At 36.4% G+C, this 13,545-nt stretch overlaps 1 protein-coding gene across 1 annotated transcript in view; it reads right to left on the reverse strand.

Annotated features, from left to right (window-relative positions):
- Positions 1-606: 606 nt before the first annotated feature.
- vwa3a (von Willebrand factor A domain containing 3A) overlaps positions 607-13,545 on the reverse strand; it is a 94,178-nt gene continuing 81,239 nt past the window's right edge. The window contains exons 20-30 of the mRNA XM_065269195.2: positions 11,515-11,593; positions 11,188-11,292; positions 10,975-11,072; positions 10,710-10,862; positions 10,520-10,628; positions 8,770-8,914; positions 4,624-4,768; positions 2,562-2,713; positions 1,204-1,321; positions 961-1,058; positions 607-691 (exon numbers count right to left, since the gene is read on the reverse strand). Of these exons, the coding sequence (XP_065125267.2) occupies positions 652-691; positions 961-1,058; positions 1,204-1,321; positions 2,562-2,713; positions 4,624-4,768; positions 8,770-8,914; positions 10,520-10,628; positions 10,710-10,862; positions 10,975-11,072; positions 11,188-11,292; positions 11,515-11,593 (1,242 nt within the window). The 3' untranslated portion in view covers positions 607-651. The remainder of the gene's footprint in view (positions 692-960; positions 1,059-1,203; positions 1,322-2,561; positions 2,714-4,623; positions 4,769-8,769; positions 8,915-10,519; positions 10,629-10,709; positions 10,863-10,974; positions 11,073-11,187; positions 11,293-11,514; positions 11,594-13,545) is intronic.

Here is a 13,545-nt window from a genome sequence, read left to right on the forward strand (position 1 = left end):
GTGTCACATGCACTTGAATGTGTAATTTTTATTTAGTTCAAATAACCTAACTTTTTTAATTAACATTTTAAGTGTAGGGCTTTTAATATAATTTCCTCATTATAAAATGTGCAGTTTAATACACCTTTAAAGGGGGATGTTGTAGGGATGGTTTTATTGTGTGCACTTGTTTACCAAACAGTTACCACAATTTTTATTGTGAATTTTGTTGTTTTATTACTACATTTCAACAAATAATTTATATTCATTTATAACAGTTTTGAACTTCCTGTTTAAACCAATAGAGCTAGAGAATACACACATTTATGAATTTGTTATTTAATCTTTATGACAGGTAACCTCTTTGTCAGTGAATTAGAAATATAAAGCATTTTTTTATAAAGATAAACATTATGTGTGCTGTGCTACTGTAAAGCTCAGTGGTAGAGCATTGCGTAAGCAGTGCAAAAGGTCAAACACACATGCTGATAAAAATGTATATCTTGTAATGCACTGTAAGTCACTTTGGATAAAAGCGTCTACCAAATGCGTAAATGTAAATATTTATTTATTTATTGTTTAACTAAATTATGTATTTTGGTAGGGTATCTTATATTTTGTTTTTAGTAATAGCACTTTTAAGGCCGTAGTGATCTGAACAAATATCAGTGCTTATGTGTCCTCCAGATTCTTAAACTGTAAAACAGTTTCCCTGTAACACCAAAAGACAAGTCATATATTAAAAAAGAGTTAACAATAACAGCAAGCAGTGATAGTCTATCAGAAGAGGCTTTCTCCTTGAAAAGTTATTCAAAATAAATGTAACATGACAACCCATAGTGTTTTAATGCAATTTCCTAATGTGCATCACCCATTATATGCAAAATATTGTGTATATTATGTAAAAATGTGTATTTCATTTGCAGTAGCAAACATTTCACATTAACACTACTGATGCATCTGTTGAAGGAAATTACAAACCTGAAAGTTTTGGCTTGTTTCTGGAAAAAATTGAGCTTCTCAATCTCTTCTGCAAGTCTCCTTAAATCATCCCCCTCAAATTCTGGTAGGGCTGAAGCCTTTAGTTGTGGACAGAAAATCGGTACATTTCATAACAAAGCCCTCAAAACTCATTTCAAATAACTCTGTCTGCTACTGCTCAATAATATTAAAGAAACTTTGTGTTCTTCCCCTTCAGGTTACCAAACAATAGCATATACGTACTGTGCTGTTCATATCAGACAGGGATTTCTTCACAAAATCAGTATCTGTACTGTCTGGAGCCAGATGAAACCGACCACCTGTTTTATGAGCCAAGCACTTCAGAAATTCAGTGCATGCTCTATTAATGATCAAATAAAAAGGATAAAATTAGATAAATACAGTTCAAAAACACATAAATGTATACAATTAGAATATGGTGTAAATGTATTAAGTTTACTTTGTGTTTATCCAAGTTTAGCTGATTGGTGCCAGATTTACTATACGCTAGCACAAACCATCATTTTGGCGTTAAATAATGACTGTCGGGATTTACTAACGCACAGTGGGAACATTTTTATTTGCTGGAAGAAAATAAAAGAAGAGTCACAAAAGAAGTCACACAATAGCAGGTGTTTTAAAACTTCTTTTTTAACTAAATTGTTTGTCCTCCAGTTCTTTTTAGTGTACTATGGCTTTGTTAGCTGGGATGTTCTAGGTGCTGAACTCAAGCGCATCAGGCATTAGTAGATCACCCGCACCTCATCAGCTCTGCTTAGCACCTCATCTGACCCTGAAGTAATTTCCGCTGCTCTTAGTAGATTGTGTTGGTCATTATAGAAATCAGCTGTTGCGCCTATGTTATTTAATTTGTTTATTTGTAGTAAATAACCCGCAAATATTACCACTGCCCTGGGCGCTTTTTTAGAATTGCGCCCTTTTTGTGCTAACTTGCCCTGTTTAGTAAATCTGGCCCTAAGAGTCTAAACAGCAGAAAAACACACAATTTTTTTTTACAAACCACAATTCTATGTACATTATCTTGACTAGAACTGCACTACCCAGGTAAAAAGGTAGTACACTTTCATAATATACTTAAAGTGCTTTATTTTCGCACACTAATTTTGTACTTAATATACTAAAAGTTCATCTTTAGTACTTTTTAAGATGTTCTTTAGATTATCTAATTGTACTTCACTGTGCTATTTTGAGACACCATGAATTTGAACTAAAATGCACTTTTAACATACTATCTCTGTATTAAAAAAAGCTCTGTATTGATAAAAATGCCGCTTTTTGAACAAAATGTTTTTTAATAAACCTACCTTGAGAGGTGATAAAAAGAGAACAAATAAAGATATGATTAATTTTTTTTCTCTTGGAAAGCAGATAGAAGCTTTCATTTGTTTTATGTTTATATAATTCAATAAAAAATTCTACTTCTAAGGCATTCAACTTTTGTGAAATCATAAGCAGTGCTGGTGCTGTCTGGCAACTTTTTTTTAATGCTGGCGGGAAAGAGTTCAAATAAAAGGGCACAAAATAAAGCATTGAATTTTAGTTGCATTGCTGTACCACTCTTACACTACATTACAGTTCACCTGTCATGGCAGTTGAATGCGGTAGTGTGTATAGTGACATGTTTCTCTTTTCTCAGTGTTTCTGCCTCTCTCAGTATCAACCTATGGCTGGAGTTAGACCCTCCATCACTCATCAGATAAAGACTCACTGCATCTTCTAAACCACAGCTTGTCTGCAAACAAAAAAGCATATCTGAAAACAGCAATTGAAAAAAATTCTCACACAAAGTATTTCAATGATAGGCTTCATGAGCGTGTGACAAATTTACAAGCTTTTTTGCTGTGCCACCATGTGGCTAAACAGGGCAAGACTACCACTACTACCTATCCTTAAAGTTTCTAGACCTTGGTTTAGTCTGCATAATCAGTTTTGGGGCAGAAAATAATACAGTTTTTTCAGTCGCTAACAAGCATCTTCAAAACTCTTAACACAATTAGCACAGCATCGATCTTTTGCGGCCATACAATTCACACATTTCATGTCGTTTTTACACAATATGCAGTCAGTAAACACATTTCCACAATGCTAACATTTTCTTAACAGACAAGCTAAAATTATGGATTGTTTTTGCAATATTTACGAATGTTAACACACAACATCCCACAACAGGAAAAACAATATTCCAAACCTTAGATACATTTTAAAAACCTTTATGTTGGGTAAATTAGGCCAACCACAGCTGATTCCAGTCTGGCTTAGGTTATTTTTTCTATTACATTGATACTTATACAGTAAAAGGAGGACTTTGAGGAGTGATGTTTTTGTCTGTAATGTCTGGACGAGGAAGAGTAAGAGCAAGGGGCACATGGAGAAGAGCAGGCCCAGGGAGAGATGCAGGTGCAGTGAGATATGCAGTGAGAGGTTCAGGAGCAGTGAGAGGAGCAGGGTCAGTGAGAGGAGCAGGGCCAGGGAGAAGAGCAGGCCCAAGGAGAGGGGAATGTAGAGGTGTAAGAATGCGTGGTGGAGGCATTCCAAGGGCTGCAAGAACAGTAGTCAGAGATGAAATTCACTGATTTCAGTAAGAGAGGCTGGTGAAAGAGTGCAGCCCAATTTTAGGAGGTTGCCTCCATTATACGCATCTTTCAACAAACCAACAGGTAAGAATTGCATTTTACATGGATTGTTTCTATTCTCATTTGACATGTCAATAAGGTCATACAGTAATGCATATGTAAAAAGTTTTGTCCCTCTAAAGAATGCAACGTCTTCCACCCTCTGGGGGAAGAGGAAAGCTCCTCAATAATGATAAAGATCAATACTGTAAAACTTTTTCTGTTCTATCATACCGTACTTCCTGTAGTCAACAGTAAAGGGAAAAAAACTGATTTGCTTTTACTCGAATGCTTTTGAATGTAAACATTGCTGTGCATATGGACATACAGTTCCCAACCAAGACATTTAGCGTAAAAAAGGTGGATTGCATGTTTTGCATGTAAATACCTGTAAAACTTAAACATAAAAGTCTATGCTTTTTTTGTAATTTCAACAATAGCCAATTATTTTGAAACCTGGTGTACTTTGATTGACTGCATGTACCGTGTGAAGTGAAAACGAGTGTTATTCTTTGACAGAATAATTTCATTTTGAGTCAGATTTCCAGTGTTTGGTAAAGTTAGTGTGTGCAGATAAAGATGTGTTCTATTTTGAAATGAAGAGTTAGTAAATATTTAACAAAATGTGTTTTTGAGAAGAAAATTATCCATTTGGCCAATTGTGTTATGTAGGTGTGAGTCTGTGTTAAGTGTTTAGAAAAAGTATTGGAAGTATGGGTAAGCGCTTGTTAGGTTGAAAAAAACTAATTGCTACAAAAGCAATACGGTTTTCAGCAATTTGTGCTTAAACCCTTAACAATATGTGATCCTGTCTGTGAAATTCAGGTGAAAGTTTTATAATCTAATGATGAGATGAGGTGCATTAAACTTTGATTTCATTCGTTGATTTCACATAACCTTTGGCATTATCTTACTCTGTCATATTTTCAGGTTATATTTTCACAGAATGTTCTTTACATGATTTAGGGTGATTTTATGTAGATCACAAAAAGTTAATCACAAAAAATTTGTTATATATCAGTGCGAGTACCTGTAGTGCTTGCAGCATGCATGAACCTCCGTGTGGGCTGAGCTGATTAAGCCATAGCACAGCATCCTTACATAGATCCTCTGTGGACTGAACCAAACCAGGCTTCCAGAGCCGTACCTCTCCAGAAAATGCCACCATATTAAACCTGACTCACACACGAATACACACACACACACACACACATATGCACATGGGATTTTGAGGTTATAAATATTTTTTTATAATATACAGTACTGTTGTTGTTCATGCTTCTGTTTGGGACAGGTACAATTTCTCAATAATAAACAGATATTGATGTAAATATGGGTGTTCATATGTTAATAAACATACACTAAAAATGCTGGGTTATTTTCAACCCAGTTTTTGGGACAAAAAGGATGCGTTGTAATTTAACCTATGCTGGGTTGTTTTAACTCAAAATGCTGGGTCAAATATAAACATTTTCTAGGTTAATTTAACACAACAGCTGGGGTCAGGCCTTTTTTACCTCAACGCTGAGTTGAAAATAACCCAGCATTTTTAAGAGTGTATGATTTTGCTTCACAACCATGAAGATTCAGTTATGTTTGGTTTCAATAAATAGTATGGGGACTAGAGTAAACTTTACAGTGCAGTATAACCTGAGATGTTCCTGGGTCAACGTCACTCTGGGACAACATTTCAAAGAAATAATCAGATTTGAGAAGTTAACTTTAGATTTATAGTAAAGTTTAGGCTTACAACCAACGTTAGGTGCTTATATTAGGTACGTTAACATGCAACCAAAAATCAGTTTGTAATCGTATTGATGGCTCAATCGTATTGAAAAGCCTTCATGTAAACACCTTAATCAATACGATTGAGGTCGATTGAATGCAAAGTTGGATCGTATTGAAGGGGGTGGTGTACTCCGATCTGTGATCGGATCAGCAGGAGAAACATATCCATGTAAATGCGTGATTTAGTATTTTCTTAACTGGATGCGAAAATACATTGTACACATGCACAGAACATTTGTGTTCAAGTTCACTTCTTTTATTTACCTCATATTTACGTCTAATATAAATCTTGTCACAGAAACATGCAATAGCAAGGCCATGGCAACACATTATTAAGGTAATCGGGTCACGCAATGTACATTCTACAGCGTTCATGTATACTTTCATAATATAAGGCTACATAAAGCAATAAAATAGTGTTGTGCCTTTTGAAAATTTTGTTTATATGTGAAAACTTCTTCAGAACAACTTTCTCCAACTCATTTTAGGACAGATCAAACTTGAGCACTGCTGACTCTGTTTATAGACACTTTGAATGCGTTTGCACAATAACTAAATAGTCAAGTTAAAACAAGTTTGTATTTAAAGTCAAACAGCAAACAAAACTGCCGTTACCTAAAGTAAACTGTCTGTATATCTTGTATAGTCCTCTACACTTTATTTTAGTTTTCAAATCATGAAAACATGGTGCATATTTATTAAAAAAATTATAATTGCTATTCTGCTTAGTAGATTTGTATGGATATTTAAGGTATAAAAAGGTATTGAAATACATATGAATATATGCATAGTCTAATAGATAACTTTATACTGTATATTGGTTTAGTAAGAGGGGAATTCCTCTTCATACCCTACAAAAAAAAAAAAAAAAAAACCTTTTCTAGGAGGTGTTCATCTATAGTTTTTTACAGTTAGGGTTTTTGCAATGTAGTGTTGTCTTTTTAATTTTACTCTTTGGAGAAAGTAAAACTGTTATCCCAAAGAGGTGGTGTTTTAAATAAATTACTGCATCCACTACAACAACAAATTTGACCTGCCTTATGAACACATGTGGTTTTGGATCATTTCTAATTAAATTTGAACATAAATTTAATCAATGTGTTAACTTCATAAAACAGAAAAGTAATGGGGAAAACATGTTTAATCACTGTAGTGCCTAAATTATTTCTTACAGGGTATAAAAAACCCTTTCTCAGATTATTCTGAAAATTAGAGGGGTGTGAAGGGCCTCCAACATAAATTTTGCCTAGGGCCTCAAAATATTTAGAACTGGCCCTGCTTTGTACATTTATCCAGAGGTAAACCATGAACTCGACGAGAGATGCTTTGTGCTGGGGGGCATTGCAATGTCCTCTGCTTTATTCAAGTTCAAATTTGGCTACTGTAAACTGTCTTCACAGGTTGTTTTTTTCTGCGGATTTAAGATGAAAGGATTTTGTTTATTAGTTATTGGTATTTGGACTGTGAACATTTGGACTTATTGCATAAGAAGTTGTTGTTTTTGTGGTCTAGAGATGTATATGGAGTTGTATTTTACTGTAAGTGCCACGAGTGATAGTGTTTGCCAAACATGCACAAATATGATTGCTTAGAATGGAAATGAAGCCAAAGTCTTTACTCACTGCGCCACAGAGGACTTGCTGTCAGGCAAGGCACAAACATAAAGTTGATGCCTGTAGAATCTGCCCAAATTTGGTTAATCACACAGACAGCTTCAACAGCCATTCTAAAATCTGTGATTAACTGAAACATTGCACTAGCTGAGAATTGGACCAAGGATGTAGCTGGTTGTTACTTTGTTCAGTAACAAGGTTGTTAAAGCTCCTTGTGTGAAACTGCCATCTTGGTTATGGTCAATAACAGCAGGCTGCTCATTGGTTCAGTTAGGAGGATGTTAATCCAGACTTTGCTGTTTTTGCGGTCTCTGTTTTCATGGGAGAAATCTACCAATGCTTTAGGAGACCACAGCAACTGCACAGATATATAGAAACTCAACAGGGAATCAAACTAGATGTTTGTAAGAGATTATTGATTTTAATAGCAAGGAGCCTGTAAAGAAGGGCAGGTTAATATACTACTTTATAAGCCCCCATCATTTTAAAGACCACTTAAGTACTTTTTAACGGGAGTGATTTGCAAGGCCAACTTAATCAGCACTGAACTGAACAGCAGTGATTTACAAAGTCAGCCCAGCTGGCCCTGAACTGGACAAGGGTTCTACCTTCTTGCTGTGGTCTTGAACAAGACATTGGATTCCATGTGATCCATCAATGCTTCCTGAAAATTATGCTGCTAGAAGCTTCCACTTAACTTGTCAATTGAATAGGTTGTTGAAAACACTAGGAGAACACTTACCAAACGTGCTTTTACATGGAGACAAAACAAAACAGTTGTTAAAAGTCAGCCCAGTTGGCCCTGAACTGAACAAGGGATCTATCTTCTTGATATGGGGTGCGTTCCACTCCAGTTTTAGACACGAACTCGCAAACTTCCCTAAACACTTCCCCCCAGGGGGAATCCCTGTCACCATTTTGAAGTGCGTTCCATTTTGTCAAGTGGACGAGGGAAGTTTGTATGGAAAGACCCTCGCTCCCTCGATTTTGACTGAGGGAGCGAGTCTACTTCATATGTATTCTTCAGGCAGCTCCATATCCCACAATGCATCACTATTGTGACATAACTTCAGCAAATCGCGCTTTGGTTCAGCCGGTGGTCATTGGTCCCATAGCGGCTGGGCATCATGTTAAAGGACAGCCAGTAGATCAGTGGTGTGATGACCTTCACAGATACAACAAATTGGGATGCTTTTGCACTTGAATGTGCATTGGGATGGTTTTGATACACGAAGCTGGCAACCCTGGCTGTGCGCTTGCGCAGACGTTCGGTTTATATGGAATATACATGTAAACGAACATTAGATTGCAATATTTAGGGTGCATGTAAACTGTATTGTCGTAACCTTTATTCGTATTAAATTCAGTCGAATTGACTAAATTTTGTGCATGTAAACAGCCATTTTTATTCAATTCCTCTGTTTTTATGGACTGAAGATACAAACAATTTCCTCTGTGACAGACTCTGCCCTAGTTAGGCTAGGGTACAATTATATTTATCCAAAATAAGTACTTAGGTTAATTTTATTTACTCAAAATTAGTTTAAACTCAATTTCATTTGCGTTTCACTTGGAAAATGTGATTAAAATGTTCATGACATTATTGAAATGTTTCAGTTAAAGAAAGCAAAATATTGCTTGCTATGATGCATGCAATAAACATAATTAAATATCACTCTTATGAAATCATGGTTTATCTGACCCTAAAAGAAAAGTAATTGCAAAGCAAATGTATAAATATATTTAATTGCCATTTAAGAGGGAAAATAATTTACCTTACACTGTTTGCATGGAGCTGGTCCCAGATCAGCAAAGCCAGTCCTTTCTGAAGATCAGAAAAGCAAGAACCCATAGATCCAGAAACATCCAGCAGAATACAGACTGTCTTCTCCAGCACTGTCCCAAACATACATCTGCTACCTGACAGGCAATGATATTATTATTAGATCACATTTTTAACAAAAAGAGATACACACGCCCAGAGATAAACTCTGTGTAATGTCTCTGTTCCAAAATCAAACAGTTTTTTGTCAAATGGAGCTTCACAAATGACAGATTTAAATATTTTGAAACATGGCAGCAACTGTGTGTATCGCAAGGACATAAGACTTGATTTACAAGAATTGCTTGTAAACAGCGAATATAACAACGTAATGGACGAATATATAATAAAATATACTTCCAAAACTAAATGTTTGTCAGAACAATTCATAATTTGAGTTTATTTAACAATTGGTATGTTGTGTACTCATCTAAACATACACAAATGAAATATATTCAGTATGTCTGCCCCACATCTATAACTTTTAGGGCTTTATTTTAACAATCTAAGCACATGGTCTAAAGCGCACGGCGCAAGTGCATTTAGGGAGTGTCTGAATCCACTTTTGCTAGTTTAATGATGGGAAAAATGGTCTATACCCCTGGCACACAGTCTAAAAGGGTTGTTGCTATTTTTGTAATGAGTTATGGGTGTCTTTAGGGTGTAACATGAAATAAACCAATGAGAGTCTCATCTCCCATCCCCTATAAAAGCCAGTTGTGCTCGTGTCATGCCGATTCCCTATTAACATGGCGGAGTTTGTAAGCGGAAAAACTATAAGCCTAGGAAGAAGACCGCCAGTTTAAAATTTATGTTAAAAAAAATTGTGTGTTATTTATTGAAATTGTTATTTTTGTAATTAAAGCTTTAGTTCTCTTCAGTTATTTCAGTAATGGAGTAATAAGTAAAATAAGCAGTGTTTTATTGCTAATAAAGAATGAAGCATGATCACTGTAATCTCAAAAGGTTTTTTATAGGAATAATTGCAAAAAAAGGTTTGCCTAAGTAAAAATACTTTATTTGTAATAAACAGGAGATAAATATTTTACAAACTTGTGTAGACCCGATTCAGCACTGGGACAGCACCTGAGTGTTTTGAAAAATATTACTTAAAAATGGTTCTCATTTCACTATATCCAAATAAACAAAGTCATCATATACAATAAATCTGTGGTGTAGCATTTAAAAAAAATCTAAAGAAATGCAATATTAGGACTTTTTAAAAAAGAAAAAAAAAGATAAAGCAGCTCTTCTGCCAGATGATCTTCAGTTTCAAGCCTTCAAGTCCAGTAAACTGTCCTCTTTATGTCCAAGAGACTCAATAATATTTTTTTTTTCATTTTAATCCTTAATTGTTTTTTATTTAAAAACGTTTGTGTGCTATCCATGTGTGTAATAAGTAAACGCCCATGGTCTTCCTGTTTATAAGCGCATATTACTAAAGCGCTCTTTAAATAACAAAAACAATATGGCGCCAGGTTTAAGTTGGTCAGTGGTGTAGTCTATTTTAGTTGCCTCAAAATAGAAACATGCCAACCATGCCCGTGCCAACCACCTTGTTTCCAGCCAGCACGCCCCATGGGCGCACAATTGGGTGCAAATGGATTAGCTATTTAAACAACGTGATGCTGGACGTGAAAATGATAACTGCGCCGGGCTGAAACTAACAAAAAAAAGGGGTTATAATAAGACATTTCATGTACCTGTCAGTAACCACTCCAACCTCCGATTGTATCGCTGCATCAGTTTCTGGGTCTCATTTAGATACTGCTTTAACTCACCAGCAGTCAGATGCAAGTGTTTAACACTCCCCTGTGATAATAACCATTAAGACTGTATAGTCAACTTGTTAGCACAAATCTACTGTATGTACGATATCACTGGTGTGCTTACATTGATTTGAACGCTAGGGAATATGCCACAGTACTTAGCAGACACTCTTTTTTGGACAGATGGCACCATTTTTTTGGAATGGGAGCATTCTGGCCCAGACAGCATTTTGTGAAGGTCCATCTTCAGATTTTTTATACCAAATCTTTTCAGCCACTTAAACAATAAAATCAAAAGAAATTAATCCTACTGAATCCTTTATGATGTACGCTGATATTATTTTTTTCGGATGGGTGTTTTGTCAGTCAAGCCAACAAATGAGATGTACCTGTTTAGTTGAACAGAGGTCTTCGTGTTTTAGTAGCTTAATGGTGGTGATAGACTCACGCGTGCTTTTTGGTTTTGGATATTTCTTGAAAACAACACCTGTCGTAAAACAGTCATTACTTTAGATCATCCAGAAATGGATATGAGGGGAGACATTTTAGTTTGAATTATTTGTTTGAATTTAGTGATCCAAAGAACATCTACTGCCACTAACCTACGCTACCGTCTTCCATGTAGAAAACAGACTGTGATACTTTGATTCTCCTCTGATCAGCAGATCTCAAATGTCCTGCTGGTTTGCTGACATCAGTCGTCTGGACTAAAAATAAACACAAAAGACAAGTCTGAAAAAAATTAAATGCACCATCGGTCACACAAATAGCCTCAGTCTGATGATGTTTTAAACTGGGATAAATATAGAGCTGATAGGGGGTATGCTATTATTCCTTACAAAAATAGAGTCCTGTATACTGTATGGATGAAGTCTATTTTAAGATAGATCTCTATTCATTACAGTTTGGATGTTGGTAAGACAACAGACCTGGTGGGAAATCTGCTTTAGAGCTGCTTGGTCTCCAAGCAAGTCTTTTCTGTGCTGACCTGACCTTCTGCCTATTCTCCTGTAAACATAATAAATCATTATAAAAAATTTGACATTAAGATGACATCTTTTACTAATACAGAATTCATTCACCCATAAAAAAAATATAGATAAAAAACCCATAAGACTTTCTCCTGTGAAACACAAGATGCTGTCAGGCAGAATCATTGAAAATGCCAGATGACACAAGCATTATATTAAGTCTTCCTAACCATTTGATAGTTTCTGCAAAGAAAATACTGAAAGTAGTAAATGCATTTAACTTTGATTGACAGCCAAAGCCAGTGTATAATTTTATGGAAAGGTCTTCATATGGATTACAGATAGTAAATGTCAGATTTTTTCTATTTCTTTTATGGGTGAATTCAAGTTTCTCCAAAGTATGGCTTTCCACCAAGGAAAAGATCAATTTGGATGAGCATGAATTTGAACTACGGCTCAGGTAGATTTGCTTTTCTACTATTTAAGAAAAAAAAATTTGTGTGTGATTTTTAGTTTATATGTAATTACAGAATTTGTGTAACAGCCAATCAAATTTCAGCCAGCTTGAGGCATTTTAGATGGTTTTAAATGGACATGCTTATCCCAAAAACCATAGATGCTGCTCAAATTGCAGGGTCTTTCTGGTAAACCTGGTTTACAGTACTTTTGTTTGTTTTTTGACTAGCTGGTTGAACTTATTAAGATGATTATTGGGAACACCAGCACACCAGCATCTAAAACACACATAAACCAAACACAGTACAACTTCGGGTAGATGTCCACATAGAATCATAGAAGTCCTTTTACAGTTTATTTCTGATAACAAGGGAAATACATGACAAGTAAATTACCTTTCGTTCATATCGTATCTAACAAGTATCAACTATTACTCTGGGCTAATGTTACTGTGTAAAATGAATGTATTCAATGTTAGCTACAGGTCCTTGAATTCTTGCCTGGCTGCCAAACCTCTCGACACAGTTGTGATCCATGCTCGTCGTCTTCCCTTGTCTTTAGCAAACCAAAACATTTTATTATTTTATAAGGTATTTGTTTCAGAGATCAGTTTAGCCACTAGCCAGACCCATAAATAAATAAAGACCGGAGGTTTACTTCGGTTCAGACGCGTAACCCTGACTAGACCTGTTCGAGTCGCGACTCACTCGGATCTTTAACCCGGATCTTTAAATTAACTCATGAGTCGCGAGTCTCTAGTGTCATTAACCCGGATCAGTTGAGTCCTACTACAATTCAATGTAAAACCATAAACAGCACCACCACACACGCAAACCTCTTTCAACATTATTGATGAGACTTCGCTCGCACTACAGATCCACTCGTAACCGGCTGATCTGCGCGAGAACTGACCCGAGATTCTCACTCAGAGCCGGAAACATTGCAAACTCAAGAGACCTGCGGATCCGTGCGAGCCGCGAATTGACCCGAGTTCTCACTCAGAGCCGGAAACATTGCAAACTCGAGAGACCTGTGGATCCGCGCGAGCCGCGAACTGACCCGAGAATCTCACTCAGAGCCGGAAACAACGCGGACTCGAGAGACATGCGAATCTGCTCTGACTCGAGAGTCTCTCAACTCGTAACCGGCTGATCCGTAACCGACTGATCCGTAACCAGCTAATCCGCCGGCTGATCCGTAACCGGCTGATCTGCGCGAACTGTCTCTCCGACTCTGGGGGCTACATAAGCAGGACAGTTCTTTTCTATATTTTCTCTATATTATTATGCTATTGTTATTAGGCTTCTTTTTTAAATGGTCGACCATACACACCAAACCTAAAACCTATAAGCATGTTATTTCAGAAGTGAAAGGCTTTTGTTATGGATTTGCTTTTGAGGAGACTTCAATCGCTCTATAGATCCACTAACCGGCTCCGGCTGATCCACGCGAATCAGCCGGTTAGTGGGATCTGTAGAGCGAGTCTCATGTCCATGGTCTGCGAGTCTGCAATGTTTCCGGCTCTGAGAATCT

This window comes from Paramisgurnus dabryanus, chromosome 3 (genome assembly GCF_030506205.2).
Source record: "Paramisgurnus dabryanus chromosome 3, PD_genome_1.1, whole genome shotgun sequence".
NCBI classification, from domain to species: domain Eukaryota; kingdom Metazoa; phylum Chordata; class Actinopteri; order Cypriniformes; family Cobitidae; genus Paramisgurnus; species Paramisgurnus dabryanus.